The sequence below is a fragment of the Dermochelys coriacea genome, chromosome 1 (genome assembly GCF_009764565.3).
Source record: "Dermochelys coriacea isolate rDerCor1 chromosome 1, rDerCor1.pri.v4, whole genome shotgun sequence".
Taxonomy (NCBI): Eukaryota; Metazoa; Chordata; order Testudines; family Dermochelyidae; genus Dermochelys; species Dermochelys coriacea.
In genome coordinates this window covers 217,377,892-217,405,832 of record NC_050068.2, presented here as the reverse complement: position 1 = coordinate 217,405,832, position 27,941 = coordinate 217,377,892, and the positions used below count along the sequence as shown (strand labels likewise).

General features: G+C 49.2%; 1 protein-coding gene across 2 annotated transcripts in view; it reads left to right on the top strand.

Moving 5' to 3' along the window:
* Positions 1-5,395: 5,395 nt before the first annotated feature.
* Positions 5,396-27,941, top strand: part of A2ML1 (alpha-2-macroglobulin like 1) — a 41,533-nt gene continuing 18,987 nt past the window's right edge. Inside the window, exons 1-14 of one of the 2 annotated variants that reach the window (XM_043513919.1) lie at positions 5,396-5,564; positions 9,399-9,561; positions 11,092-11,144; positions 14,791-14,811; positions 15,697-15,856; positions 16,138-16,222; positions 16,763-16,886; positions 17,263-17,377; positions 17,961-18,070; positions 18,387-18,554; positions 26,004-26,234; positions 27,083-27,146; positions 27,327-27,472; positions 27,744-27,893. In XM_043513919.1, the coding sequence (XP_043369854.1) occupies positions 5,466-5,564; positions 9,399-9,561; positions 11,092-11,144; positions 14,791-14,811; positions 15,697-15,856; positions 16,138-16,222; positions 16,763-16,886; positions 17,263-17,377; positions 17,961-18,070; positions 18,387-18,554; positions 26,004-26,234; positions 27,083-27,146; positions 27,327-27,472; positions 27,744-27,893 (1,689 nt within the window). In that variant the 5' untranslated portion in view covers positions 5,396-5,465. Of the gene's footprint in view, positions 5,565-9,398; positions 9,562-11,091; positions 11,145-14,790; positions 14,812-15,696; positions 15,857-16,137; positions 16,223-16,678; positions 16,887-17,262; positions 17,378-17,960; positions 18,071-18,386; positions 18,555-26,003; positions 26,235-27,082; positions 27,147-27,326; positions 27,473-27,743; positions 27,894-27,941 lie in introns of those variants that run through there. The other variant, XM_038414224.2, reaches the window with a different exon arrangement.

Here is a 27,941-nt window from a genome sequence, read left to right as displayed (position 1 = left end):
CTTTCAGAATGCAAAATAATAGGTTTGCAAATCTTGTGCTGCGGTTTTGCACCTATCAGGTCTTCCATTATCACTGTTTTTTGTGAGTCAGGCCTGCCATAAGCAGCCATGGTGCCATTGTGTCTCTTCTAGATTTGGCCCTCGAAGTGCTCCTCATTATCCGCCATTTCTCCATAACCTCCTCAAGGCTGTGCACTGAAGAGGAGCTCTGTGTGGCTTGAAAGCTTGTCTCTTTCACCAACAGAAGTTAGTCTAATAAAAGATGTTACCTCACCCACTTTGTCTATCTAGAGGTAGAAGTGACACTCACAGTAATTATAGAGCTGGAAACAATGAATTAGATCACCACTTCTCCTCTCTCCACTTCTTTCCCTCCTGGCCAGTTCAGGTTTGTTCCCCAGGGCTTCATCTAGTCCTTGTTTTAAATGTCCCAAACTATGGAGTTTCTCCTTTGGGGAGAGGATTCTACTGCCTAATACAGCTAAGCAATCTTCCTATTAGCAAGGATAGCCTGAGATCCATCCTGAAATTTCTTCCTTTTCCTCAGTTTCACCTAGTCCTCCACTCTAAACATTTCCTCTCCCTCCTCGATGCTAGCAGTTTTCATATACTTGATCATTTTTCTATCTCCCCTTCTTGAGAAACATACATTTCTTGTGAAAGTAAGATACTGAGAGCTAAGAATATTGCTTTATATATTCTCCTCACGTAGCCCTGCCTATGCCCCTCAATCCTGCCCTGCAGCTCCCTGCTATTCCAGCCCTGGGCTCCCCACACAGTTCTGTCAATGCCCCTCAGTCCTGCCCTCTATTACATTGTGGAATAGTCTTTGCAAGGGACATAGTGGAAACACTATTGCTTAAATTATAAAACTAGGACTGAACATAGCCCTGGCGAACAGGGAACAATCCTTCATAGGACTCCTGGGACAGAAAGGATGTGTGACTTCATAAGCAGCTTTCATTTTCTAGGAATCTGAATGCCAAATCCATGCACACAAATTGAAATAAAGGAAATCACTTAAATCAGACCTTCCCAGTATTTTTGCAGACTGTACTAAGAATTTCAGAAGATACTAATCTGGGAGGGGAAATCAAACAATGTACATAGAGAGGGACGATTTTTACCACTAGTGCAAGCAATTTGAGTTGGGGCCCAGATTGGGAGGACGGATTGCTCCGGCTGTTCAGAGTGGGGGAAATGAAACCCTTAATTTTGGGGCAGTGGTTCAGAAGGGAGGCTGTTGCACTGAAGCAGGCCAAGTTTCTGATGAGCCCTTTAGCTGTAAGGGTCAAGAGAGTTAACCTTTGATTTCTGGCTCAAGAAAGGACAGAGAAGAATACTGAAGGAAGAAGAATGTACAAGCCATGATACTGAAGGAGGGGAGATCATTGCAAGTACTGGGCTAGTGTGTCAGGACCTCATGAGAGTTATTGGTGTCTTTCAGAAGAAGTTGTACCTTACAACAGTAACAACTGAACCCTTTCTAACATGCACTGAATCCACTTGTCTCCCTTGCATATTTTACCTCCCTGGAGTGCAGGAATCCAGTTATAATTGAGTGTTGTTCAGCAGCAGGTGTGGCACATGAATTTTCAGCTTTACTTTGAGGACTGTGACTTCCTCTTGGCTGGAACATGCAGTGAGAAAACTGGCAATCTGCCGCATCTTGATTTAGCACAAGGACCCCTCCCCTTCCTCTAAAATCTTTACATCAAGATGAGAGGAGGAAAAGAAGATTTTGCTGACAGAGGATGCCCAAGGCTTAGGGGTAGGATTTTAATTTTGGAAGCCATTCACATATCTCATTGAGTTCATTAGATGTGAGCAAACTGTATTGAAAGAGAAGCTTCCTGGTCACTGGGCCAAAGAACATGAGAAGCTGTGTGACTGGATATAAAAACACTTTGAAAGTATACAAACTAAGGGATGCAAACAGCGTGTTAACCTGAAACTTTCAATTTTCATACTATTGCAGCCAACTTTCATGCCAATGCACTGGATGCAGGAGATTTAACCTGAATACAGCAATAAAAATATCATTTGATTTTTATCTCCTCAACTTAAATAAGCAATGAAGTCCGTATGTTCTATTCTGTAGATCAGCTGCAGAAACACATCACTTAGAACAGTGGAAGGATTTCTCAGCTGTACATATGTCATCTCTATGCAAATTCTTTTGCAATTTCTCTCATTTGGTGTGAGCCATTCCACTTGGTACTTTCCCTTGGCTAGATTTGTCACCTGTCCAGCTGCTCAAGAACTAGATACTGTGTACATTATCCTGTCTTCCATTATATTACCCTTCCTTATTCCTCAAGGTATGCAGGTTAATGTTAGAGCAGGCACATAGCACTTTCTCACACTTACCATACAGTGTACACATATTATGAAGAGACACTAGTTGCTTCCACAGAGGTAAAGCAGAGGCAAGATTTCCATTAGGCTTTCTCCCTACAACCTTGTAACTGCACCCACACCAGAATTGTGATCTGCTTGCCACAATTATTAGCTTAGGCTGGGATTGATCTTTTTCCCTTGAAAGTCTGAGGGAAATCAGTTAAGGTGTTTGGGAGATACTAGACTGCTAATATAGGGATGATCTCACTGTATAGCTATTTTCCAACAGAGTTTGTCCCATCTTATCTCAAAAATGGTTTGGCCTAGAAACTCCAAATGTGGTTTAATACAGTCTGTTGTCCCTTAGGAGCTCTAGTATCTTTGCCTAGTTTCTGCCAGCTGTGTACTTCCTAAACAGTGGGTCCTAGCGGTCAGCTGGATGGGGCATACAGGAGCTACAGGCAATCTGCTAAATCTTGTCTATACTAGCAAACATATCCATAACTCTCTGCCAGTGCAGCTCCACCAGTAATAGCAATGATAGAATGGAAGCTGTAATACAGACAGAACTTGGATATATGGCATCTAGACAGAGCTCGACTATATGTCTGCTCAGAACAGTGTTAGATGACGGGGCAAAAATGTCTGAGTCCTGCCTGTGATACAGGTTTTGGCAGCTGTTGTTCCTCCTATTGGTTGAGCTGCACCAGAGGTGAATTCTGGCTATGAAGTTTGCTAGTGTAAATGCTGCCCTGGTATGATAATTCTCTGCAGGGCTCTGTAGCAATCTGGCTTTTTAACTGTTCTTAATTTGTTCTTTCAGGTGATTCATATATTGGTGCTTTAGGTGTTGGTTAAGTACCTTCAGCATTGTTTGGTTTGAGGTGAGGTTGTTTGCATCACTGGTTAGGAAACTATAACCTGGGAGTGATGTTCTATTGGGTGGCTCATGTTTTCATTTGCATTTAATTTTAATCCCCTAGTGCAGGGAGTATTTGCTGCATTGACAAAGTTGCGTATTCTTTTCTGTATGTTGATTAGGAATGCTAGTTAGTTCTCTGTAGCCAGTGTTGCTCTATGTACATGTAAACTCTTTCACTCTCTCACACACACTACACATACTGTACTTACACACATAATGTATATACTCTTTGGTCCTGGCAAATTCAGAGAGAAAGGGCCTGAGTTTAAGTGGCTTTTCCAGCTTTCCAGAACTCGTTCATCTCCATTCCAGAGTAAGTTCCCTTCACGGGTTAAATCTGAACTCCGCACCCTCCCTCCTACAGCCCTTGATTGGTGGATTGTCTCCCACAGGTGACTGGGCAAGGAGTAATCTTTAGAGTCACCCCCCTGGCAGAATGAGGATATAAAACCGGCACCACAGAAACTGAGAGCCAGAGAGAAAGCAGCTTAGTTTCTGCTCCTCTCTCTCGTTCTCTCTGCTCCCCAACTTGAATCCTAGCTCAGAGGCTTCCAGGTAGCTCACTTTGGGGCTGCGCTTGTGGCAGGTCCCCACAGAGATGTGGCTCCTTCTCTTCAGCATCCTGGCTCCACTCCTCCAATCTGCTGTCACGGATGACCCTGTCCCGTAAGTCACTGTGGGGTTAGGGACTGGCTCCAGCTCTTCTCTGTGGAGAGAAAGAGGAAGAGGACAAGGGGTTGGGAGGGAGAAGCAAGTTGCTGCTGGGGGGGAGTAGAGAGCACTTTGATGGCTAGAGGCATTACAAGTGCCCAGGGTGGATTGAGGGGGCAGATTGTTGGGGAGGAGATGAGAAGTGGGAGCAAGGAGGTTGGGACAAATATTTGAGGGTGATGGTTCGGGGTGGGTGTGGTGATGATGGTTGGCAGATGGGAAAGGGAATATTAATTGACAGTCAGGGAAGCAGGCACGTGGTTAGATATGGGGGACTAGGTAGGTGGAGGAGGGACAGCTTGTTGGAGGAAGGGACCAGTGGCTGGGGGTGTGCATGAGCAGCTGTGAATGCTGTGAGGGAATCCGTTGGGAGTGGGGAAATCAAGGCAGGTTTTCCAAGACCCCTAAGTGGAGTAAGATCGGACAAGGCAGGAGAGAGCAGAAGCTGGAGCTTTTTTTATGGTTGAGCATGTGGGGGACAGAGAAAGCTGCCAGAAGTCTGATGTCAGTGCTGGGTGGAGACTCCCTGATGAAATCAGTTGAGTTGTAAGACCAGGTCCGGGGTCTCTTTCTCCTTGATTCCTGGTATTTCTCTCCCTTCCCTTGTTCTTTACACCTCCAAAGTGGAGGTGAAATTTTCATATTGACACCATCCCCTCTCGCTTCCTATCTGTCTCTTCAAGAGATGATGATATCCTCTGTGCTACCACTGACTGTTGCTAGGGAGATAGTTAGGGAGTCACAAAGGACCGGTAATTTCTTAAGAATTGCAGGGTGTGGGAGTGAGTCCCAGCTGCAGATTGTTTTCCTCATATTTGGTTTCCCATATCCCTCCCTCTGTCCAGTCCTTGTGTTTCTTCACTGAGAAGGACTGTGATAATGGAAGATGGTTGCTCAGAGATAGCTGACCAAGATACAGCAGCCCTATAAGACATGTTGTCATGCAGTGCAACATTACCACCAGTAGTCAGGGAGACTATTGTGATGTCACAGAGGGAAACAGAACCTGGTAAAGGGCTGCTTTGATTGGAAAGCCAAGACTGATAAAGGCAGCCTCATTTCCCCCCCCCCCCCTTTAGAGATAGTAGAGATTTCCAAGCCTCCCACAATGAGGGATGGGTGTGTCTCCCTGTGGAGGCTGCCAGAAGGTGTTGCTGTGGTGCACCTGACCACCTCCTGTACATCCTCAGGAAGGTGTGAAACCAAGGGAGCATGGTGGGGAGAGAAACCCAGTCTGTCTCCCCTGCCAGGGAAGGAAGCTTCTGCATAAAGCAACTTTAAGTTCACAAGCAGCCAGCTAGGTTGGTACAGTTTATCGTCCAGTCAGAGAACTTGATTCCCTGGGAACGTTTTAAAAGAAACACACGTGGTTAAATCCTTCCCCCTGATTCTTTCTCCCTGCTCAAGGAATTATGTGGTTGTGCTGCCAGCGCGGCTGAGCTATCCCTCCACGGAGAAGGTCTGCATAGACTTGAGTAATGTGAAGAGCTCCATGCTGCTCACTATCACCCTGGAGACAAAGATCAAGACCTACAAGCTGCTGGATAGGTTCATCTGGGAGAGGAGACAGCTCAAATGCTTCAGCTTCCCTGTAAGTGTCTGTGGGATTTTCAAATTGTGTGGGTTGGATGTGGGAGTGCTTGTGGAGCTTCCTCACTGCTTGGCTTGGCTAATGCACTGGTGGGACTGGTATAGAAGGACATGCCTTGGTATTCAGATACCTGTTGTGACGTATCGGAGCACAATCCAGACTTCTGTTCAGCTCCGTATCCCTGCCCTGCAACACTGGGTGCTTTGCAATACTTTGCAGCAGTAGCTCCCACCTGAGTCACTCAGAAACAGCCTTCCATCATACAAGCTGCACCCTGCATGTCTGTGTGTATGCAGCCTGCCAGCCACACTTGGGTTACACTTTTGGCTCTCACCAGCCTTGTAGATCCCCAGGAAGAGGTGACCCTGCTGGGTGACCTTAACACACCCCCAGTCTTAGGTTTCCCCCCAGAAATGTATGTTCTGTACTGCCCAGCGCTCTCCTGGACTATACAAGCTATTTTAGGCCTGTTATTTCTTTAAAAGGAATAATATGCACACAACTTGCCACTCCAACTGGAGTTTCCAAAACACTTCAATTTAAACATTCTGGAATAGATAAAACAAGTTTTTAATTACAGAGAGAGAGATTTTAAGTGAGTACAAGTAGTAAGGCATAAAAGTCAGAAATGGTTACAAGAAAGATAAAATGCAACAGGTGCCTAATTTAACAAATTACATTAAAATCAAAGCAAAGTTTTTTCACCACATGCTTTCAGCAGTCTTACTGACCAAACTTGTGAGGTCAGGACCACTCCCCTTAGTCCAACAGCTATGTTGTTTATTGCTTCAGGTGCAATGAAGCAATGGGAAGAGATGGAGGTGCCTTGGGGTGTTTGTCCCTCCTTTTTGTAATTTCAGTTTCTTTCTTGAAAAACATTTCCAGCTGGTTACCTGGAGACAAAAAGTCTATGGGGGAAGGATGTTCCCTGCTTTTTTCTTTCACCTGTTAGAGCTTCCTTTGTGTCCCTTCCTGCTTGACTCTGTTTACTGCTTAAATGCAAATTAAGCAGAGCACACATTCCTTTGTCTGAGACAGAGCTGTTTGCCAACGACAGTTTGGAACATGTGTTAATAAGTTATAAGATTCCACTGTATGGCGTTAATATATAATGTTGCCATGCATCTTTTTAACAGGACAATACTGATCAGTAATTTGGGGTTTTAAACAATACTTTACAAGGCATACTTTTGTACAAAGATTATTACAATAGTGTGTAGGGTGTGAATACAGGGGTACATTCATGTCACTTGTGCTGAGATCTCCAAGCCATCTCTGTTGAGCCTTTGTCTAGTTGCTGGGAGGGAGTAGGAGCCACAGAAAAAGGAGCCGGCAGATAAATTCTGGTCACTCTTCACTTACTCCATTGCAGTGACGGGGAAGCAGGGAGGAAAAGCAGCGGGATGCTGGGTAAATGAGAAGGTTGTTTGCAACTCTATTCGTGTTTGGAAGGTGTTCTTCACAACCATGAGGGCTGGAGGCTTAATGTTTTTAAGGAAGGCTGAGATTCTGGATCACTGCTATGTGGCAACTTGAAAAGCCCACCATAAGTATGCAGCTGTTTGTTAGGCTGCACAATTGTATGATAAGGGGTCCTGAAAACACCGTGTCTTGGTAGTAATTTAATTTATGTAACAAGTATAGAATCATAGGAGTGGAAGAGAACTCGAGGGATCATCTAGTCCAGTCCCCTACACTCATGGCAGGATCAAGTATTCTCTAGACCATCCCCGACAGGTGTTTGTCTAACCTGCTCTTAAAAATCTCCAATGATGGAGATTCCACAATCTCCCTTGGCAATTTGTTCCAGTGCTTAACCACCCTGACAGTTAGGAAGTTTTTCCTAATGTCCAACCTAAATCGCCCTTGATGCAATTTAAGTCCATTGCCTCTTGTCTTATCCTCAGAGGTTAATGAGGACAATGTTTCTCCCTCCTCCTTGTTATAACCTTTTATGTACTTGTAAACTGTTATCATGTCCTCCTCAGTCTTCTTTCTCCACACTGAACAAACCCAATATTTTCAATCTTCTCTCTTAGGTCATGTTTTCTAGACCTTTAATCATTTTTGTTGCTCTTCTCGGGACTTTCTCCAATTTGTCCACATTTTTCCTGAAATGTATTGTGTCCCGTGCCACTCCAGTTGAGGCCTAATCAGAGCAGAGTAGAGCAGAAGAATTACTTCTTGTGTCTTGCTTACAACACTCCTGCTAATATATCCCCGAATGATGTTTGCGCTTTTTTTTTTTTTCACTCTCATTTAGCTTGTGATCCAGTGTGGCTGCCAGATCCCTTTCTGCAATATTCCTTTCTAAGCAGTCATTTCCCATTTTGTATATGTGCAACTGATTGTTCCTTCTTAAGTGGAGTACTTCAGACCATTTCTCCAGTGTGTCCAGATCATTTTGAATTTTAATCCTATCCTCCAAAGCACTTGCAACCCCTCCCAGATTGGTATAGTCCACAAACTCTATAAGTGTACCCTCTATGCCATTATCTAAATCATTAATGAAGATATTGAGGAGAATTGGACCCAGGACTGATCCCAGTGGACCCCACTTGATATACATCCACTTCATGTATGCGGGGCAATAAGAAAGGCAAATGAAACCATTTTCTTTTCTTATGCATGTGTATATGTTTTCCTTTTGCCCAACGACAGGCCCCAAAATCTAGTTCTAGAAGCCTGAAACCAGGATCCTCACTAGTGGTACAGAGTAGTGCACTTACAGGATGTGCACACACATGCACTAACAGGTGTGGTTAATGAGCAAGTCCAGTAATAATAAGGCCCCCAGGGAAAGGTTTTTGTGGCACAGTAACAAGAAACTCTTCCTGCCTCAAGCTATGTTGTGCCAATATCAACACACATGTCACAGCCCTTAGACACTTCTCACTGCAATTCACATGTTCTGCAAAGTGTTTTATTATAAACAAACTCTGGTGGTAAATGATAAATAAGGAAGCTGGGCAATGGGCTTATGGTCACGTACCCATTGAGCCAGCTCTATTTTAACACCCCCGCCACCACACACACACACATGAATACAACGAGAGAGAGAGAGAGAGAAATGGTATTGGTTTGCAGTAGTGCAAGACTGTGCTCTGTCAATCACTGAAAAGCGAGCTGTTACTCTCCGTCTCTTATCCCCCACTTGTTAATGCAGAGTAATTGAAGTGTAATGGTTTCTGGGAGGAAGGCAGCACATGATGTTGGTGTCATTGGCAGGGTGGAGCTTGGCTGCCTGGGGCATGTAATGAAGTAGGTATTTTGTTGATTATTAGTGCCCATAGATTCTCTCTGTGTTTTCCTCTTCTTCCTACCTCATGCCTGGTGGCTCCCAGCACGTGCCCTAGTATTTGGTACTGCTCTAGGTGTGTGTTCATTTTGATGCTTGGTGAAGGAGCCACAGGCTGATAATTGTCCTGTCCATTGAATGATTACCAATGCCAATTCTGTGCAGCTAATGGCACTGGGGAAGCCCTAACTCAGCACATCTTTGATTTGATAAATACTCTTCACCCAGCAATAACCTGGGGGAGAGAGCTGGAGTCCACTTTCACCAGCTTCTTGACACTTCCACAGTAACAAATCCATATGCAGCACCTAGCAGCCACCACTACCATATAAATCTCACTCTCGTGTGTGTTCTTGGAGTTGAAGGGGCTCCAAGAACACAGACCTCTTCAGCTAAAGGAGAAGTCCCTCAGCTGGCTGCAGAAATAGGTTCCTTATCTCCTGTGTGGATTACTCACTACTGGGCAATGTGATCATTAATTTCCTCCTCCAAGGATTGTGCCTAACTCTCCTAATGTTGTTTCCTGTGTACCCCAGGTCCCACCTCCTTCAGGGGGCACTGAGGAAGTTGCTACCATTCAGCTGTCTGGATGTGGGAGCAGGAGCAAGATAGTTGAGAAGAAGCAAGTCCTGATCGAGAGGGCCAGCAACAGCACTTTTGTGCAGACTGACAAGCCCATCTATATGCCTGGACAATTGGGTAAGAAGGGATCTGCCCTGAGGGATTTCCTTTCTCTGTATGTGCATGCAGATGTGTCATTGGGTGTGTGCATGTATTCCTAGAGAGGTGCAGTTGTGAGTGTTTTTTCTATGCATTAGTGAAAATGAGCATAACTTGCAGATGAGACTGTTGTGTTATGTTTGCATGTGTTTGTATGCACTCATATTCGCAGGTGCGTGTGCATGGGCAAGTGGTTTTTGGTGCATGTGTGTTTGCAGATGTATATGTGTACACTTCAGATGTATATGGTGAAGTATTTGTCTACAAGCTGGTACATAAACCATGTTTATCCTCAGGTGGGTACATGTCTGCAGATCTATTCATGTCTAGAGGTTGGCGTGTGCAGAGCTCTGCAAGTGTGTGAGTGCATGGTAGCCGAAGGGCTATGTGTGTTTCTGCACCAGTGTGCATATGTGAATTTGCAAGCGTACACATGTCTGGAGAGGTTTTTGTTCACAGATGTTGGAGTGAGTAAGCCAATGCTGGTGTGTGTGCAACTAGTCTAGAATTCTCCCTTTCCAGTGAGCTTCCTGAGAAGCTGAGCAGCTATCGGCAGAGATGCGGCCTGTTTAAGGAGAGGGTTTTTTCTCTCCCATTTCACAACCCCTGACAAACGGATTATTTTTCTTAAAAGCTTTCACAGGCTCCACCCACACAGCCAAAATAAACTTGTCCCATTTCACGCAGAAAACACTTGTTGCCTTTCAGCTTCATCTCTTCAGAACCACGTAAAGCAGATGAAGTGGAAACACCAGACCAGTGGTTCTCAACTTTTTTTTTTTAAACCCAGGGACCCCTAAACTTAAATAGACAAACCTGCAGACCCCCAACCAGAGGTGATGTGGGCAGGGAGCACAGAGGGTCACCCCCCGATTTCTGCTTTTCATAGGCTGTGCTCCCTGCAGTGCTGATGTAGCAGGGCAGAGGAGTGGTGTGCCTCCTTGGCTAGCTGCTGCCTACTCATGGAATCAATGGCTTTGAGGCAAACCCTTCTGATGGCAGGGGGAGATCTCTCTTCTGCAGTGATGCTGCAATTTTGGGTTGCACCCCCCATGCAGACAGGCTGAGTGGCTCACTGAGGTGAGTTGGGGGGTGGAGGTGGCACTCCCTCCTTGAGCCCCATCGCTTGAGGTTGGAGCTTGACCCTGAGTCCTAACACCTGAGGCTGAAGCTTGGTCCTTGACTCCCTGGAACCTGGTCATAGACCCTGGTTGAGAAGCAGTGCACTAGACCCACCTCCACACCGCACTTCCCAAAAATAACCTCCTGAGTTCTTTTTCTCCTTGCTACATATTTCCTGCTTCTCCCCCCTTCCACCTCCCTCCCCCAATCCCTGTCTTCAAAACCTGTCAAGCCCTCAAATACTTAATGCCTCAAACTATGTGGCTTCAGGGAACATGTTGAAATGATGCCTTGAATCTGTGTATACAGCCGGGATTGGGGAAATAGGCTTAGATTGTCACATGAAGATTAGTCTAAAGGCATTTTATTTGTTTTTTCCCATTGCAGTGAAGTTTCGAATTGTCACTCTGAACAGCAATTTCATCCCACTGAATGACAAGGTGAGAAATGTGGCGGGGGAAAAGGAGGGAGGGAGATAGAAAGTAATGTGTGGGGAGAGCCTTTCTTTGCTTCTGCCCTGGGGGCAGAGAGCTTTATGCCTCCGGAGTACCAATCTGGGATCTTTCAGCAGCTGCAAGAGTTTGAATTTAACCAAAGGGGAAATCCCAGCTCCCTTCTGCAAACTCCCTTCCTGTTTCAGAGTGGTAGCTGTGTTAGTCTGTATCAGTAAAAACAACGAGGAGTCCTTGTGGTACCTTAGAGACTAAAACATTTATTTGGGCATAAGCTTTCATGGCTTAAAACCCACTTCATCAGATGCATGGAGTGGAACATACAGTAGAGAGGTATAAATACACAGCATATGAAAAGATGGGAGTTGCCTTACCAAGTGGGGAGTCAGTGCTAGTGAGCCAATTCAATCAAGGTGGAAGTGGGCTATTCTCAACAGTTGACAAGAAGGGGTAGAAATCACTTTTGTAATGCTAATGAGGCCAATGTAATCAAGGTGGCCCATTTCAAACTGTTAACAAGAAGGTGTGAGTATCAGCAGGGGGAAATTACTTTTTGTAGTGACCCATCCACTTCCAGTCTTTATTCAGGCCTCATTTGATGGTGTCCAGTTTGCAAATTAATTCCAGTTCTGCAGTTACTAGTTGGAGTCTGTTTTTGAAGTTTTTTTGTTGAAGAACTGCCACTTTCAAGTCTGTTATTGAGTGTCCAGGGAGATTGAAGTTTTCTCCTACTGGTTTTAAATGTTATAATTCTTGATGTCAGATTTGTGTCCATTTATTCTTTTGTGTAGAGACTGTCTGGTTTGGCCAATGTACGTGGCAGAGGAGCATTGCTGGCACATGATCTCATATATCACATTGGTAGATGTGCAGGTGAATGAGCCCCTGATGGTGTGGCTGATGTGGTTAGGTCCTATGATGCTGTCCCTTGAATAGATATGTGGACAGAGTTGGCAATGGGGTTTGTTGCAGGGTTTGGTTCCTGGGTTAGTGTTTCTGTTGTGTGGTGTGTAGTTGCTGGTGAGTACTTGCTTCAGGTTGGGGGGCTGTCTGTAAGCGAGGACTGGCCTGTCTCCCAAGGCCTGTGAGAGTGAGGGATCATCCTTCATGATAGGCTGTAGATCCTTGATGATGCGTTGGAGGGGTTTTAGTTGGGGGCTGTAGGTGACAGCTAGTGGCGTTCTGTTATTTTCTTTGTTGGGCCTGTCCTGTAGTAGGTGACTTCTGGGTATTCTTCTGGCTCTGTCAATCTGTTTCTTCACTTCACCAGGTGGGTATTGTAGTTTTAAGATGCTTGATAGAGATCCTGTAGGTGTTTGTCTCTGTCTGAGGGATTGGAGAAAATGTGGTTGTATCTTAGAGCTTGACTGTAGACAATGAATCGTGTGGTGTGGTCTGGATAAAAGCTAGAGGCATGTAGGTAAGTATAGCAATCAGTTTCCGGTATAGGGTGGTGGTTATGTGACCGTCGCTTATTTGCACTGTAGTGTCTAGGAAGTGGACCTCTTGTGTGGAATGATCCATGCTGAGATTGGTGTTGGGGTGGAAATTGTTGAAATCCTGATGGAATTCCTCAAAGGCCTCCTTCTCATGGGTCCAGATGTGGAAGATGTCATCACTGTAGCACAAGTAGAGTAGGGGCGTCAGAGCGATGCTTCCTTAGCTCTCGTCCCCTTCCGCCCCCCATAAGACTGGGTTCTTGTGCTTATCAAAGGGTGTTAGGAACTTGAAGCTCCAGGAAAAGCTATTGGTCTCCTGCCAGAGCCCTTGTTGGAGTTGGGGGTGAACTCTGGTTAGTTTATTAACATGCAGGTAGGGTTTTCCGTGGTTTTCAATATGTTTTCTCTGTAATGCGTTCAGTATAAAATGTGCTTGCTTAGAAGAAACTGTGTAGTAGATTAACTGTGGTAATTACACCCTAAAGCAGGGGTGGGCAAACTCTTTGGCCAGAGGGCCACATTGGGGTTGCAAAACTATCTGGAGGGCCAGGCACGGAAGGCTGTCTCCCCAAACAGCCTGGCCCCCACCCCCATCTGCCCCCTCCCACTTCCCGCCCCTGACTGCTTCAGAACTCCCGACCCATCCAACCTCGCCTGCTCCTTGTCCCCTGACCGCCCCCTCCCGGAGTCCCACCCCTAACTGCCCTCCGGGACCCCACCCCCTATCCAACCACCCCTTCTCCCTGTCCCCTGACTTCTCCAACACCTATCCACACCCCCGCCCCCTAACAGGCCCTCCAGGACCCCCATGCCTATCCAGCCCCGCTGTTTTCTGACCTCCCCCCATAGAACCCCTGCCCCATCCAACGTCCCCTTGCTCCCTGTCACCTGACTGCCCCCTGGGACCTCCCACTCCCTGCCCCCTTACTATGCCTCTGAGCCAGCCACGTCGCCACACTGCCCAGCAGGAGCAGCGGGTCAGAGCACTGATGACACAGCATGCTGCGGCTGCGGGGGAGGGGAAACAGCAGGGGAGGGCTGGGGACTACCCTCAGGGGCCGGGCAGGACAGTCCTACAAGCCATAGTTTGCCCACCTCTGCTCTAAAGAGAAGGTAAAACAGGCCTGGTTAGGCAGTCTAACTTTGCTGGAGATATCACAGTGTAGGAAGGGAACTGTTCATCCTGGAAAAAAACCTAGTCAGGAGCAAGAGAGAAAGAAGTGTCTCCACCCAAGAGAGGTGACAGCCAGGGAGCCAGAAGCCTAGAGTGGGTGCCCTTGCTGGACCACAGAGGGGTAACAGGGGAAGTTGCTCTGAGCTGTGACACAACCACTTTCCCTGAAGCTGCCTAGGAAATTGTTAAAGAGCTATTAGCATTAAGCTAAAACAGGGAAAAGCAGCCAACCAAGCTGAGGAAGGCACATGAGGCTCCTCTATTGCAGCCAAAGGGGACTCTTCCACCTGCAGCCTCTGCTGTGGGAGGTTTTGAGGCAACTTTGGAAGTTTTGAAAAGTGGGTGGGGATCATTAGCTGCATACTTTCAAGCCTTGTAAGGAACGAGAAGGGTTGATCTGAGCTCACGTTGCTGGGAGGCACAGGCATGCACTTTCTAATGTGCCAGCACCCCACACTGCCCCAGGCTTCTTCCCACCCCAGCCCTGTGTCTTCCAGCCCTGTTCCACCCCTCCCCTGAGCGTGTCCCACCCTTGCTCTTTTCCCCTCCCCTGCCCCAGCGCCTCCTGCATGCAGCTGAACAGCTGATCACTGGTGTGAGGGAGGTGCTGGGTGGGAGGGGAAGGGGGAGGCGCTGATTGGCAGGGCCACTGGCAGGCAGGAGGCACTGGGCAGGGAGGAGCTGATCGGGGGGCTGCCGGTGGGTGCTGAGCACCCACTGTTGTTTTTTTTCCACACATAGCACCCACATAGTTAGTGCCTATGTTTGGAGGGTCCTATTGTTACTGTAACACTGTTGCACACTGTGGTCACTCAGAAGTTCAGGGCAATAGCAGGGCTAGAACTTGGATGCTCCTGCTGTGAATGTCCAGGCCCTGAGCACAATCTGATGGAGTTAAGAGTAGGGCTGGATCTGGCCTCAGATCTCAGGGTGGAGGAGGTCCCAGCCCATGCAGCAGGTTCTGTTCCCTGCAGTAGTACAGAGATCGCTAATGGGAATTCTGTCTGGTTTTCTCTTTCAGTACCTGCTGGTGGAGCTGAAGGTCAGTGGCCCCATATGCATACTGAGATGCCTCTGTTTTCCATTCCTTTCCCTTCATACTCACTCACGAGCAAGACTGTGACTCACTCAGGTCTACTGCATGGCAGTGCTAAGCACCCACCCCTGGAGGTCAGCTGGCCCTGTTTCTGCAGCTCTCGGCTGTGAGAAGCAACCATTGGAACTATGGTTTTCTGCGCAGCAATACACAGTAGTAACCTGCAGGGGGTGCCAGGCTGGACTCCCTCACTATTCCAATCTTCCCACCAGTGCCGACAGAGACTAGAAACGGGGTCTCCCGCACAGCAGCAAAGATTGCTAATCTCTAGGGAAACTGATCCTGGGGGATCTTGGCTTCTCCAGCAGCTCCTGCTGCCCAGTGGGAATTCCCAATCCAGCCTCACTCTCCCACCCTGCAGTGCAGAGCGCTAATCTGCTGGGGTTGCCTAGCCCAGCCTCCACAGCTTCCTCAGTGCCTACCACCCCATGGAGAGCCTCGGGTCACCAACAGTAAAGAACAGTGCGAACTCTAGGGCACCCAAATCCCACTGTCAGCAGCAAGTCTAGCCCCTGCCAGATCCAGGAGAGTGAGACCAAGTCAGGGAATGGGAGCCAGGTCTCCCACCCAGCAGTGCAGGGCACTACCCCTAGGGCACAGAGTTCAGCTTCTGCGGCACTCACAGCCTGTACTGGCCCCTGCAGAGCAAGAGACCGGGCCTGGAACCCTGGTCTCCTGCATGGTCGTGCAGAGCAGCACCAAGCTAAAGGGGGTGCTGGGCCCATCCTCTGTAGCACTCCCAGCCCCTGGCTACCCAAGGGTTGGGCTGCATGGGGAGTAAAACAGGGAAGACGGGCTCCATTTTAATCCTGTTTCTGTCCATGGCATCAGGATCCTGAGAATAACCGGATTGGCCAGTGGCTTAATGTGAAACCAGTGCGAGGCATCGTGCAGTTGTCCTTCCAGCTGGCAGCCGAACCGCCCCTGGGAACGTACACCATCACTGTGGACAGTGGGAAGGCCTACAGCACCTTCAGCGTGGAGGAGTATGGTATGGAGGGGAGTGCAGCATGCAGTCCAGGAGGCAGCGGTAGCACGCCACTCTCTGACAGTCCCTGGGGGAGCCCTCTCGCTATCCAACCCTGATTCAGACTCTGCAAGTGAACGCTCGCCTTAGAGAGGACACCCCCTGCCTTTCTCTCCATGGGAATTCTGTCTCTAGGAGTGCTGCATCCCCACAACACGCAGACACACACTGCTCCCTGAGCTGGGTGACAGGGAGCCAACCATGTTCCTTTCTTAACTTCTTGCATCCTATTTCTCCCTCCCCAGTGCTGCCCAAATTCAAAGTGGTTGTGACTGAGCCCACTCGGATCTTCGCATCGGATACATCTTTTCCACTGAAAGTTTGTGGCAAGTACGTTTCACAGGGCTCTTGCGATGTGAGGGCACAGTTAACGGGCAAATGTATCGGCTCATCTTGCTCAGTGGATGTAAGGGATTAGCTCTGGATTTCTCAGGGGGTCTGAGTCATAGTAAGGATTTTCAGGGAAAAGGTGAAAGCATTTACAGTGGCTCTCAACTCTTCTTCCATGTGGAAGTCTGTCCATTCTGCAGCTTCCCCAGAACACTTTTTTTTTTTTTTAAATTAATCATGGAGTGTCCTGCCCAGTTAAAGTGCAGGGATGGAGTAGGAAGGGGCGGGTGTGTGTGTGTGTGTGTGTGTGTGTGTGTGTGTGAGAGAAATAGGAGTATATCAGCAGAGCTGTGTGGGGAACCAAGGACTGGAATAGCAGGGGGGCTGCAGGGCAGGACTGAGGGGCATTGGCAGAGCTGTGTGGGGAGCCCAGGACTGGAATAGCAGGCACATACACTGTGGTGCAAAGGAAGAAGGCAGAAGTGGACTAAGAACATCAGTGGCAGATGTTTTTTTTCCCCCGTTTCCCTTCTCTGCCAGGTACACCTACGGAAAGCCTGTCCCGGGTACAGTCCAAGTCTCTTTGTGTCGGACAACATATACCTGGTACATGGACAGGACAGGGTCAGAGCCCACAGACATCTGCCAGAATGTCACAGGCCAGGTGAGGAGGGAACTGAGAAATGGGTCTAATGGAGACGTAGGAGCATCTAGGGAAAGAGGAACGGCAGGGCAAAAGAACGAGGTAGAGAGGGAGAAATTCTAACCAGCAGCAGTGGGCACTTCTGCACAGTACCCCTCGCACCACACTGGAGCATTTGGCTTAGTCCTGCTGACTCGGGGAGGAGTAGTGCATCCTGATGACTCATACGCTCCTCTACTCCCTGTGATGTTTGCATGTCTCCCCTCTGTACTCTGACAGAGCCTGCCACTGCTTCGCTTCTGACCTCTGACGAGATCACAGGGTGGCTGTTTCTTTCCTCTTGTTCCTTGAGTATGTGGTCAGCAAGTGTCAGCAATTCCCATTGCCTCTTTTCCAGACTGATAAGACCGGTTGTTTCTCAGCCTCCGTGGACTTGGCATTCTTCAGCCTTGTCAGCCCTGGGTTCAGCCACAGTATAAATGTGGTAGCCACTTTGGTGGAAGCTGGAACAGGTAAACCCTAGCATCTGCAAAGTAGTGTGTGTGCGCGTGAGAGCGAGGGTGTTTATTGCTTCTCTCTTCCTTATAATAAAGTTCTTGTGGGGGAGAAAGAAGGAAACGTTGACCCAGAGTGATCTCTGAAATGGACTGAATGACCCCCAACACTTAGTGTTTTTGTGGTGTGTGTGTGTGTGTGTGTGTATGTGTGTGTGGGCGGGCACATGCTTGGTCTGCCCCATTGTCCACTATAGCTTGGGCCATTTCCCACTACGTATACACTGTTCGGATTGTGGCCTATTCCACTGGCCACTGATGGACCCTGAAACTGTCTTTTGTAACAAATGGGTTGGTCACCAGCAGGCAGGAGACTGTTCTACCAATCAGAGTGGAATCTTTAGCCATGGTGCTCATTCACAGGTTGTCAGCATGGGGATCGCAAACAGGTCGGGGGGGGGTCATGGTCTTCCTCCCTTGCTTTATGGCTAGATGGGAGGGGTGGTCCCAAAACGTTTCTGTTGTAACCTGGTGTGGAAGAGTATGGCAAACCACTGCGTGTGTTCATTGTCTCACTGTATATCTTGTCTTTCTCCCATAGGCGTGGAGGCAAACGCTACCCATGTTGCGTTTATGTCTGAGGAAGCTGGGTCAATGAGCTTTGAGGATTCAGACAATTACTACCACCCGGGGTACCCCTACAGCGGGAAGGTAAAATCTATATGGGGTGGAGCTTCTGAATGATCTTCCAGGGCAGCCAAAGTACGGTGCTTTACATAATGCCTCTAGCAGGTGACAAAAACACAGGCGCTTGTGGCATCGTCTCATAGAAATTCCCATTTTTAATTTTCCCTAGAGGTTTCCTCTGTCTATTCCTCAGCCCTGCCCCTCTCTTTAGAAGGGGCCAGCCTGCTCTGAGCTTTCTCAGCCCCACTAAGTGTCTCTCAGAGAGATTCCCCATTCCGGTCAGTCTCTCCTCAAGTGCAGATTTTGCTGGTTGAATGTGTGCATGATTCTCTGCCTACAGATCAAGGCCCTGGACCGAGAAGGCTCCATATTGAAGAAGCAGCCCATTTTCTTGGTTATTAATGCTGGGAACACCCAGTCCCACCAAAATCTCACCACCAATAGCGCCGGGGTGGCTACTTTCACTTTGGACACAGCTACATGGAATAGAAGTGAGGTCTTTCTGGAGGTGAGTCAAATTAAGTACAGTGCATTCCAGTGCTGCATCCAGGAGCTGACAAAGACGTCAGGCACCGGCAAGGCTCCACACAATTCCCCTTTGTGTAGTTCCTAGAGATTCTCTTCTCTGTATCTCTCAGGCCCTTGATCTGAGAGTAATTCTCATCACTAGAGCTGTTGCCATATAATACAGAGTTTCTCTGAGGTAGGTAAGAGTCCCTTAACTCTGTACATTCTGCCAGCCTAAAATCTGCTGTTTCAAGCAGAGGAGACTTTATTCCCTTCCCCTCCTGTGGCCATGTTGTATAGTGCTGCTGGTGCAGAATGGCTCCCTCCTTCCCACAGGCAGCTACATTTCAATAGTGGGTGAGTGACTCTAGGATATGAAAAGCCCAGTTTTTCAAAGGTTCCTGTCTGGTCATCTAACATCCAGCCCAAGGACCTGCTCTAAGCATAATCAAAGATGCTGCTGAATTTTCATCAGATAAGAGCTACCTCTGTCCACTGAAAACTGGCCGTGTTAAGTCTCTACCCCCATCTACAGATAAACAAATGCCAGCAGTGAGGATTAGTGGCTCCTGTTGAAGCCAGTTGTCTGTTGATAGACATCCATGTTTTTAGATATCCAATAAGCTAGTCTGCTGTTTAAAAATAGCCAGAGCCTCGCGAACCAGCTGAGCGGCAGCGAACCAGCGGAGCAGCGGGGACAGCAGAGCAGCTCACAGCAGGAGTTTGCCTGGGACTGGTAAGTATCCGAGTGTGTGTGTTTGCTTGCTGAGGAAGTATCCGAGCGTGTGTTTGCTGGGAGGGAGCCTGAGTGAGTGTCTGATTGGCTGCTAGCCTGCAGGGGGCGGGCATTAGGGTGTCTGTGTGTTTGCGTCAGGGAAGCCTGGCTGTTTAAAAATAGCCAGAGCCTCGCGAACCAGCTGAGCGGCAGCGGAGCAGCGGGGACAGCAGAGCAGCTCACAGCAGGAGTTTGCCTGGGAGTTCGCCTGGAGTGAGCCCAGTGAGGCTTACATCTTGCCAACGTCTCTGAGGAAGCTCCGTAGTAGGTAGGTGATATGGAAGGGGGGGATTCAGCTGTTGTGACCTGCACTGGATGTGCCATGTTTGTCTTTCTTCCACAGGACAGAAGCGACTTTGTCTGTACAAAGTGCAAGCTGGTCTCCATATTGGAAGAGAAGATTGAAGGTCTGGAGCAACAGGTAACGACCCTGCGTTGTATACGAGAGACTGAGGATTTTCTGGACCAAACTCAGGATAGCCTTCTAGGGGCACAAAGCTCTAAAGATATAGAGCAGGTTGCACAGAGGAGCCAAGAGGCCAGTGAAGAAGCTTGGCAACATGTGACCTCCAGAAGAGGTAAGCGGAATGTCCGGGTTCCAGTAACACAGACACAGGTAACTAACCGCTTTCATGTTCTCTCCACAGGTACCAATGCGGAGAGTGGACCAGATGATATGTCTGGGGGGAGAAAGCGGAAGGAGACTCCGCTGGTTGGGAGGCATGAGATGCGATGTCCTGAGGTTGGGGGTTCCACGACCACCACTCCCAAGAGGAGAAGGCGGGTGGTGGTGGTCGGGGACTCTCTCCTCCGGGGGACTGAGTCATCTATCTGCCGCCCTGACCGGGAAAACCGAGAAGTCTGCTGCTTGCCAGGGGCTAAGATTCGTGATGTGACGGAGAGACTGCCGAGACTCATCAAGCCCTCGGATCGCTACCCCTTCCTGCTTCTCCACGTGGGCACCAATGATACTGCCAAGAATGACCTTGAGCGGATCACTGCGGACTACGTGGCTCTGGGAAGAAGGATAAAGGAGTTGGAGGCGCAAGTGGTGTTCTCGTCCATCCTCCCCGTGGAAGGAAAAGGCCTGGGTAGGGACCGTCGAATCGTGGAGGTCAACGAATGGCTACGCAGGTGGTGTCGGAGAGAAGGCTTTGGATTCTTTGACCATGGGATGGTGTTCCATGAAGGAGGAGTGCTGGGCAGAGACGGGCTCCATCTTACGAAGAGAGGGAAGAACATCTTTGCCAGCAGGCTGGCTAACCTAGTGAGGAGGGCTTTAAACTAGGTTCACCGGGGGAAGGAGACCAAAGCCCTGAGGTAAGTGGGAAAGCGGGATACCGGGAGGAAGCACAGGCAGGAAGGTCTGTGAGGGGAGGGCTCCTGCCTCATACTGGGAATGAGGGGCGATCAACAGGTTATCTCAAGTGCTTATATACAAATGCACAAAGCCTTGGAAACAAGCAGGGAGAACTGGAGGTCCTGGTGATGTCAAGGAATTATGACGTGATTGGAATAACAGAGACTTGGTGGGATAACTCACATGACTGGAGTACAGTCATGGATGGTTATAAACTGTTCAGGAAGGACAGGCAGGGCAGAAAAGGTGGGGGAGTAGCACTGTATGTAAGGGAGCAGTATGACTGCTCAGAGCTCCGGTACGAAACTGTGGAAAAACCTGAGTGTCTCTGGATTAAGTTTAGAAGTGTGTGCAACAAGAGTGATGTCATGGTGGGAGTCTGCTATAGACCACCGGACCAGGGGGATGAGGTGGATGAGGCTTTCTTCCGGCAACTCACGGAAGCTACTAGATCGCATGCCCTGATTCTCATGGGTGACTTTAATTTTCCTGATATCTGCTGGGAGAGCAATACAGCGGTGCATAGACAATCCAGGAAGTTTTTGGAAAGCGTAGGGGACAATTTCCTGGTGCAAGTGCTAGGGGAGCCAACTAGGGGGAGCGCTTTTCTTGACCTGCTGCTCACAAACCGGGTAGAATTAGTGGGGGAAGCAAAAGTGGATGGGAATCTGGGAGGCAGTGACCATGAGTTGGTTGAGTTCAGGATCCTGACGCAGGGAAGAAAGGTAAGCAGCAGGATACGGACCCTGGACTTCAGGAAAGCAGACTTTGACTCCCTCAGGGAACAGATGGCCAGGATCCCCTGGGGGACTAACATGAAAGGGAAGGGAGTCCAGGAGAGCTGGCTGTATTTCAAGGAATCCCTGTTGAGGTTACAGGGACAAACCATCCCGATGAGTCGAAAGAATAGTAAATATGGCAGGCGACCAGCTTGGCTTAATGGTGAAATCCTAGCGGATCTTAAACATAAAAAAGAAGCTTACAAGAAGTGGAAGGTTGGACATATGACCAGGGAAGAGTATAAAAATATTGCTCGGGCATGTAGGAAAGATATCAGGAGGGCCAAATCGCACCTGGAGCTGCAGCTAGCAAGAGATGTCAAGAGTAACAAGAAGGGTTTCTTCAGGTATGTTGGCAACAAGAAGAAAGCCAAGGAAAGTGTGGGCCCCTTACTGAATGAGGGAGGCAAGCTAGTGACAGAGGATGTGGAAAAAGCTAATGTACTCAATGCTTTTTTTGCCTCTGTTTTCACTAACAAGGTCAGCTCCCAGACTGCTGTGCTGGGCAACACAAAACGGGGAAGAGATGGCCAGCCCTCTGTAGAGATAGAGGTGGTTAGGGACTATTTAGAAAAGCTGGACGTGCACAAGTCCATGGGGCCGGACGAATTGCATCCGAGAGTGCTGAAGGAATTGGCGGCTGTGATTGCAGAGCCCTTGGCCATTATCTTTGAAATCTCGTGGCGAACGGGGGAAGTCCCGGATGACTGGAAAAAGGCTAATGTAGTGCCCATCTTTAAAAAAGGGAAGAAGGAGGATCCTGGGAACTACAGGCCGGTCAGCCTCACCTCAGTCCCTGGAAAAATCATGGAGCAGGTCCTCAAAGAATCAATCCTGAAGCACTTAGAGGAGAGGAAAGTGATCAGGAACAGTCAGCATGGATTCACCAAGGGAAGGTCATGCCTGACTAATCTAATCGCCTTTTATGATGAGATTACTGGTTCTGTGGATGAAGGGAAAGCAGTGGATGTATTGTTTCTTGACTTTAGCAAAGCTTTTGACACGGTCTCCCACAGCATTCTTGTCAGCAAGTTAAGGAAGTATGGGCTGGATGAATGCACTATAAGGTGGGTAGAAAGCTGGCTAGATTGTCGGGCTCAACGGGTAGTGATCAATGGCTCCATGTCTAGTTGGCAGCCGGTGTCAAGTGGAGTGCCCCAGGGGTCGGTCCTGGGGCCCGTTTTGTTCAATATCTTCATAAATGATCTGGAGGATGGTGTGGATTGCACTCTCAGCAAATTTGCGGATGATACTAAACTGGGAGGAGTGGTAGATACGCTGGAGGGGAGGGATAGGATACAGAAGGACCTAGACAAATTGGAGGATTGGGCCAAAAGAAATCTAATGAGGTTCAATAAGGATAAATGCAGGGTCCTGCACTTAGGATGGAAGAATCCAATGCACCGCTACAGACTAGGGACCGAATGGCTCGGCAGCAGTTCTGCGGAAAAGGACCTAGGGGTGACAGTGGACGAGAAGCTGGATATGAGTCAGCAGTGTGCCCTTGTTGCCAAGAAGGCCAATGGCATTTTGGGATGTATAAGTAGGGGCATAGCGAGCAGATCGAGGGACGTGATCGTTCCCCTCTATTCGACACTGGTGAGGCCTCATCTGGAGTACTGTGTCCAGTTTTGGGCCCCACACTACAGGAAGGATGTGGATAAATTGGAAAGAGTGCAACGAAGGGCAACGAAAATGATTAGGGGTCTAGAGCACATGACTTATGAGGAGAGGCTGAGGGAGCTGGGATTGTTTAGTCTGCAGAAGAGAAGAATGAGGGGGGATTTGATAGCTGCTTTCAACTACCTGAAAGGGGGTTTCAAAGAGGATGGCTCTAGACTGTTCTCAATGGTAGCAGATGACAGAACGAGGAGTAATGGTCTCAAGTTGCAATGGGGGAGGTTTAGATTGGATATTAGGAAAAACTTTTTCACTAAGAGGGTGGTGAAACACTGGAATGCGTTACCTAGGGAGGTGGTAGAATCTCCTTCCTTAGAGGTTTTTAAGGTCAGGCTTGACAAAGCCCTGGCTGGGATGATTTAACTGGGACTTGGTCCTGCTTTGAGCAGGGGGTTGGACTAGATGACCTTCTGGGGTCCCTTCCAACCCTGATATTCTATGATTCTATGATTATGATTCCCTGCTAAATTTTCTTATTGGCATATTTCACGCATCTGTTAAGTGCCTAAGTGGATACATGCAGGACAGGGGACTTTCCAAACCAGATCAGTGCTGTGATTCACCATCTAGTCCAGTATCCTGTTTGTGACAGTGACTAATACCACATACTTGAGTGGAAGCAAGAAATCCAGTAGCAGACAGCTATGCACTAACTGTCGATTGGGGAGGTTTCTTCATAATTTCAGGCAGTTAATGATTGGCTTCAGGCTATAAGCCATTTTGTATCTATAAATTACATACATTTGTTATAGATGTAAGCGGGGGAATAGTCCCACTATTGTGGGGAACTTTCCCGGCTTCTGCACTACCCCAGTGAACTGGGCTAGCGAACGGATCTGAGTCCTCACTCCCACTTCCTTTACCCAGTGGCCTCTCTGCCCTTGAGGACTCCCCTTCCACTCTCCTGTCCGGCAGAGTCCTCGTAACCCCGAGAAGGCTGGGCCCAGGATTCCTGGGGGGCTCAACCCCCAACCCTGCTGTGGTCACCTAGGATAGGGGCTAAGGTGTCCCCACTCCGGGGTACTTTCTCTGCACTGGGCACTTCTCTGACCCACTGACCATTACATACAAGTTAAAGCAAATGCAAGTTATTTAATCAACAATTGATTTTAAAAAGAATAAGGGAAAATGGGAAAGGTTAAAGGAAACACATCACCCCTCTCTGTGGCAGGGAACATCACAAACAGCATCTCGGGGATGTCCGGGCAGTTCACAGTCTGTTCCTTGTAAGTCCCAGGCCTCCTTCTCAGGCCATGGCTGTGCTGCAGGGACGCATAGGGTTGGACACTCACTTTGGTGGTGGTCACACGCTCTCAGGCTCTAGATGGCAGGGCCCTTCTTCCCAGCTTTGCCCCCGCCCTGTCAGGGTTACCAATCCCCCTTCGAGTTTGGCCTGTAGAGCCTCCTGGCTGAGGCGTCTCCCTGTGCTGGGCCCACTGCCCAGGGTCCCCCTCGCTCTCCCCAGCTGCTCATGACACAGGGCGCTGGACTGCTCCAGCCTTAGCTCCAGCTCCAGCCCCAGCTCCCTGGGCTGCTTCTCTGGCCCCTCTGGCTCTGATTGCTGCAGCTCTCCTCCCAGGACAGGTCTGTTCTGCAGGCTGCTTCTGTGACTCTGCTCCCAGCACTGACCTGCTTCCTGGGCTGCTTTTCTGGCCCCTCTGACTCTGGTTGCTGCAGCTCTGCTCCCAGGGCAAGTCTGCTCTCTCTGGGCTATGCCTCTGCCTTTGGGGCTGCAGCTCTGCTCCCAGGACAGGGTCTGCTCTCTCTGGGCTGCTTTTCTGGTCCCTCTGGATCTGGAACAGCTCTGCTCCCCAGCTTAGCTTGGTCCCCTGCTTTCTCCTTAGCTCAGCCCCAATCCGTCTGACCCAGGCAAATCCAGCTCACACGGAGGACGGGACCTCCCTGGCCTACTGACTCCCTGATCAGCCTGCCCACCCTGTCATTCAGGCTGACCTGGAGCATTGGCCTCTCCCCATTGTTCCTGGGAACTGTCAGTCTCAGGGTCCTGATTCCCCATTGACCCTTCCCCCTTTTTAATACTGGGAGCTAACAACTAAAATACCCACGCTGAATGTTAGCAAGGGGGCAACAATCCCCTTACATAGATAACAATTATATATTACAGCGGTGGCCAATCTGAACCTAAGAGCCAGAACCACCATAATATATCAGCAGCCCCGCATCTGCTCCCCAGTGCCTCCCGCCTGCTGGCAGCCCCCACCAATCAGCACCTAATGCCCGCTCCCCCCGCCCACCACAATCAGTTGTTTCACCCGCGCAGGAGGCTATGGGGGGGAGGAGAAAGGAGCGAGGGCATGGCAGGCTCAGGGGAAGGGGCAGGGGCCGTGGGGGCAGAGCAGGGGGTTGAGCAGTGAGCACCCCCAGCACATTGGAAAGTTAGCATCTGTAGCTGTAGCCCTGGAATCAGTGCCTAGTAAGGAGCTGCATATTAACCTCTGAAGAGTCGCATGTGGCTCCGGAGCCACAGGTTGGCTACCCCTGCTATATTATAATGTGTAATGATAATACATGCCATTTTAGATGCTTATGGTCCCTTTTCATTCTAATACAATCATGTCTTTCGGAATCCCGTCCACTTGCTGTAAAGCACTGGGGGATTGTAACAGATCAACGAATGCCCCAGAACAGAACGGGGGCCCTTCTGCTCTAAAGCACTGGCCTCTAGTGCTTAAACCGGAGGAAAATCCTGTTTAGATGTACAAGTATTACGGCTTCTGATTGAGCTGTACTGATTCCATCCAGCAGAGGGCAGTGTATATATACATGTTCTGGCCAGAACCTTTACAGCGCTCTGGAGAAATGCAGTCATAATTATTTCCTTTATTTCTCTTCCAGGGAAGGTTCAGGCTTCCGGATCTGGTGTCTGACTCTACAAGGATCAGTCAGTATTACCTGAATGCTTTCCTCCACCTGAAGCCATTCTACAGCACCACCAAGAGCTACCTCAAAATCCAGCGGCTGCCAGGGGTGCTGCCCTGCGGCCAGAAGCAGGTGGTCCGGGTGGATTACAGCATTGACCGAATAGATCTGCGAGGCAAAGCCAGAGAAATCCTCTTCTCCTTCTATGTGAGTGCCCAGGCAGGCCAGGGGATGGGGGACAGAATCTTGTGGGAAATGGCAAGGAAGGGTCTTGGGGAGCAGGGGGAAGATATGCATGGCTGTAGCTCTCATCAGCTGTGACTTAACCCGTGAAGCACGAAGAGGCAAATGCTTTTCCTTCAACTCCTCTTCTCCTGTTCTGCCCTCCCCTCTAACAGCTCCTCCAGACAGCCCAGCCCCTCCAAGTTGCTGAGCCCTCCCCCTTCCCTGCGACAGGACAGCGAACCCCCCTCTTACCTTCTTTGCAATTCTCTACTCAGGTTCACTCCTCTTTGCCTGCTCCCCACCAAATCTTGCCCTGACCCTCACAAACATCTGCTCCTGATGGACCCATCTTCCTTCCTTCTAGAAGCCCTCCCAGTCTTTCCAGATATACCGTTGCTACTTGATATGCCTCTTGCAGTGCTGGATTCCCTTCCCTGTGTCTGGACATGCCCTCCCATATGAACCCCCTCTCCCAATCTCCTAGGACACTTCCCCATGATCTGCCTTTCCCTCCTGTTAGTTCCTGAACCAGCACGCCCAGTGCAGCTCACCTCCCCACTGCTAGAAACCATCCCCAATCTCCCTCTCCCTACAAAATGTGCAGTCCCCTGGACATGCAAGCCCCTTCCCTGCTGCCAAAACCCTCCCACAACCTGCCTCCTTTCTGTCTGAAACCCTCCCTCTCCCAGGGCTAGTGTCCCCCATGTGACTTCACCCATCCCATGGCTGGTAACCTTTGATCTGTGATGTTTGGGCGGGACATGAGAGGAGATGGGAGAAGATACCTGACCTGAACACCTTCTAAGATCTCTCTCTTTCTCCTTCCCTAGGTGGTGGGGAAGCAGAAGCTCATCAGGGATGGTCAGAAACGTGTCGACATCAAGAAGAATGGTGGTAAGTCCACCGCCTCCTCTCCTAAAATGGGGGAGTAAAACCCCTCCAATGCTGGTCTCTAGTGACAAATCAGAGCCCTGAGGGAGGCAGCATGGAGTGGGGTGGGAGGGGCTGAGATGGGCAGGAGGAGACCATATTGGATCTACTGACAGAATCTCTCCTCCTTCTCTCTCCTCCCAGGGCTGATGGGCTCTTTCTCCATCCCTCTCACCTTCACCTCCTACTTTGCTCCCAACCCCTCTTTGGTGGTTTATGCCATGTTCCCTGATGGGGGAGTTGTTGCTGACAAAGTCCAGTTCACAGTCTCCATGTGCTTCAAGAATGAGGTGAGGCTCCGGCTTGAGGAGGCTGGGGTTGGCACAGATGCAGGAAGAGGGGTGGTGGGTAGCACAGAGATTAAGCCATTTCAGTGCATGGCATGTGCGCCAATAGAAAATGCAGCTTAGGTGCTGAGGGGAGTCACGACTAAACCCTTATCTTTCCCCTTGAACTGAGAAATCATTTTTCTCTAATTCATCCCTTTTCTTGCCCTTCCTCTTTCCTGCCTCTTCGCTCCCATGTTACGGGCTCTCCCCATCTTGGGATCCATCTGTCCAGGTCAACCTGGAGTTCTTGCAGCAGCAGGACCTGCCAGGGGCAACTGTGAATCTCCAGCTGAGGGCGGCTCCCAACTCGCTGTGTGCCATCCGAGCTGTGGACCAGAGCGTCCTACTCCTGAGGCCAGAGAGGGAGCTCTCCAACAGCAGTGTAAGTGGCTCACTGGGACGGGATGGGGCGAAATGGTGGAAGCTGGGG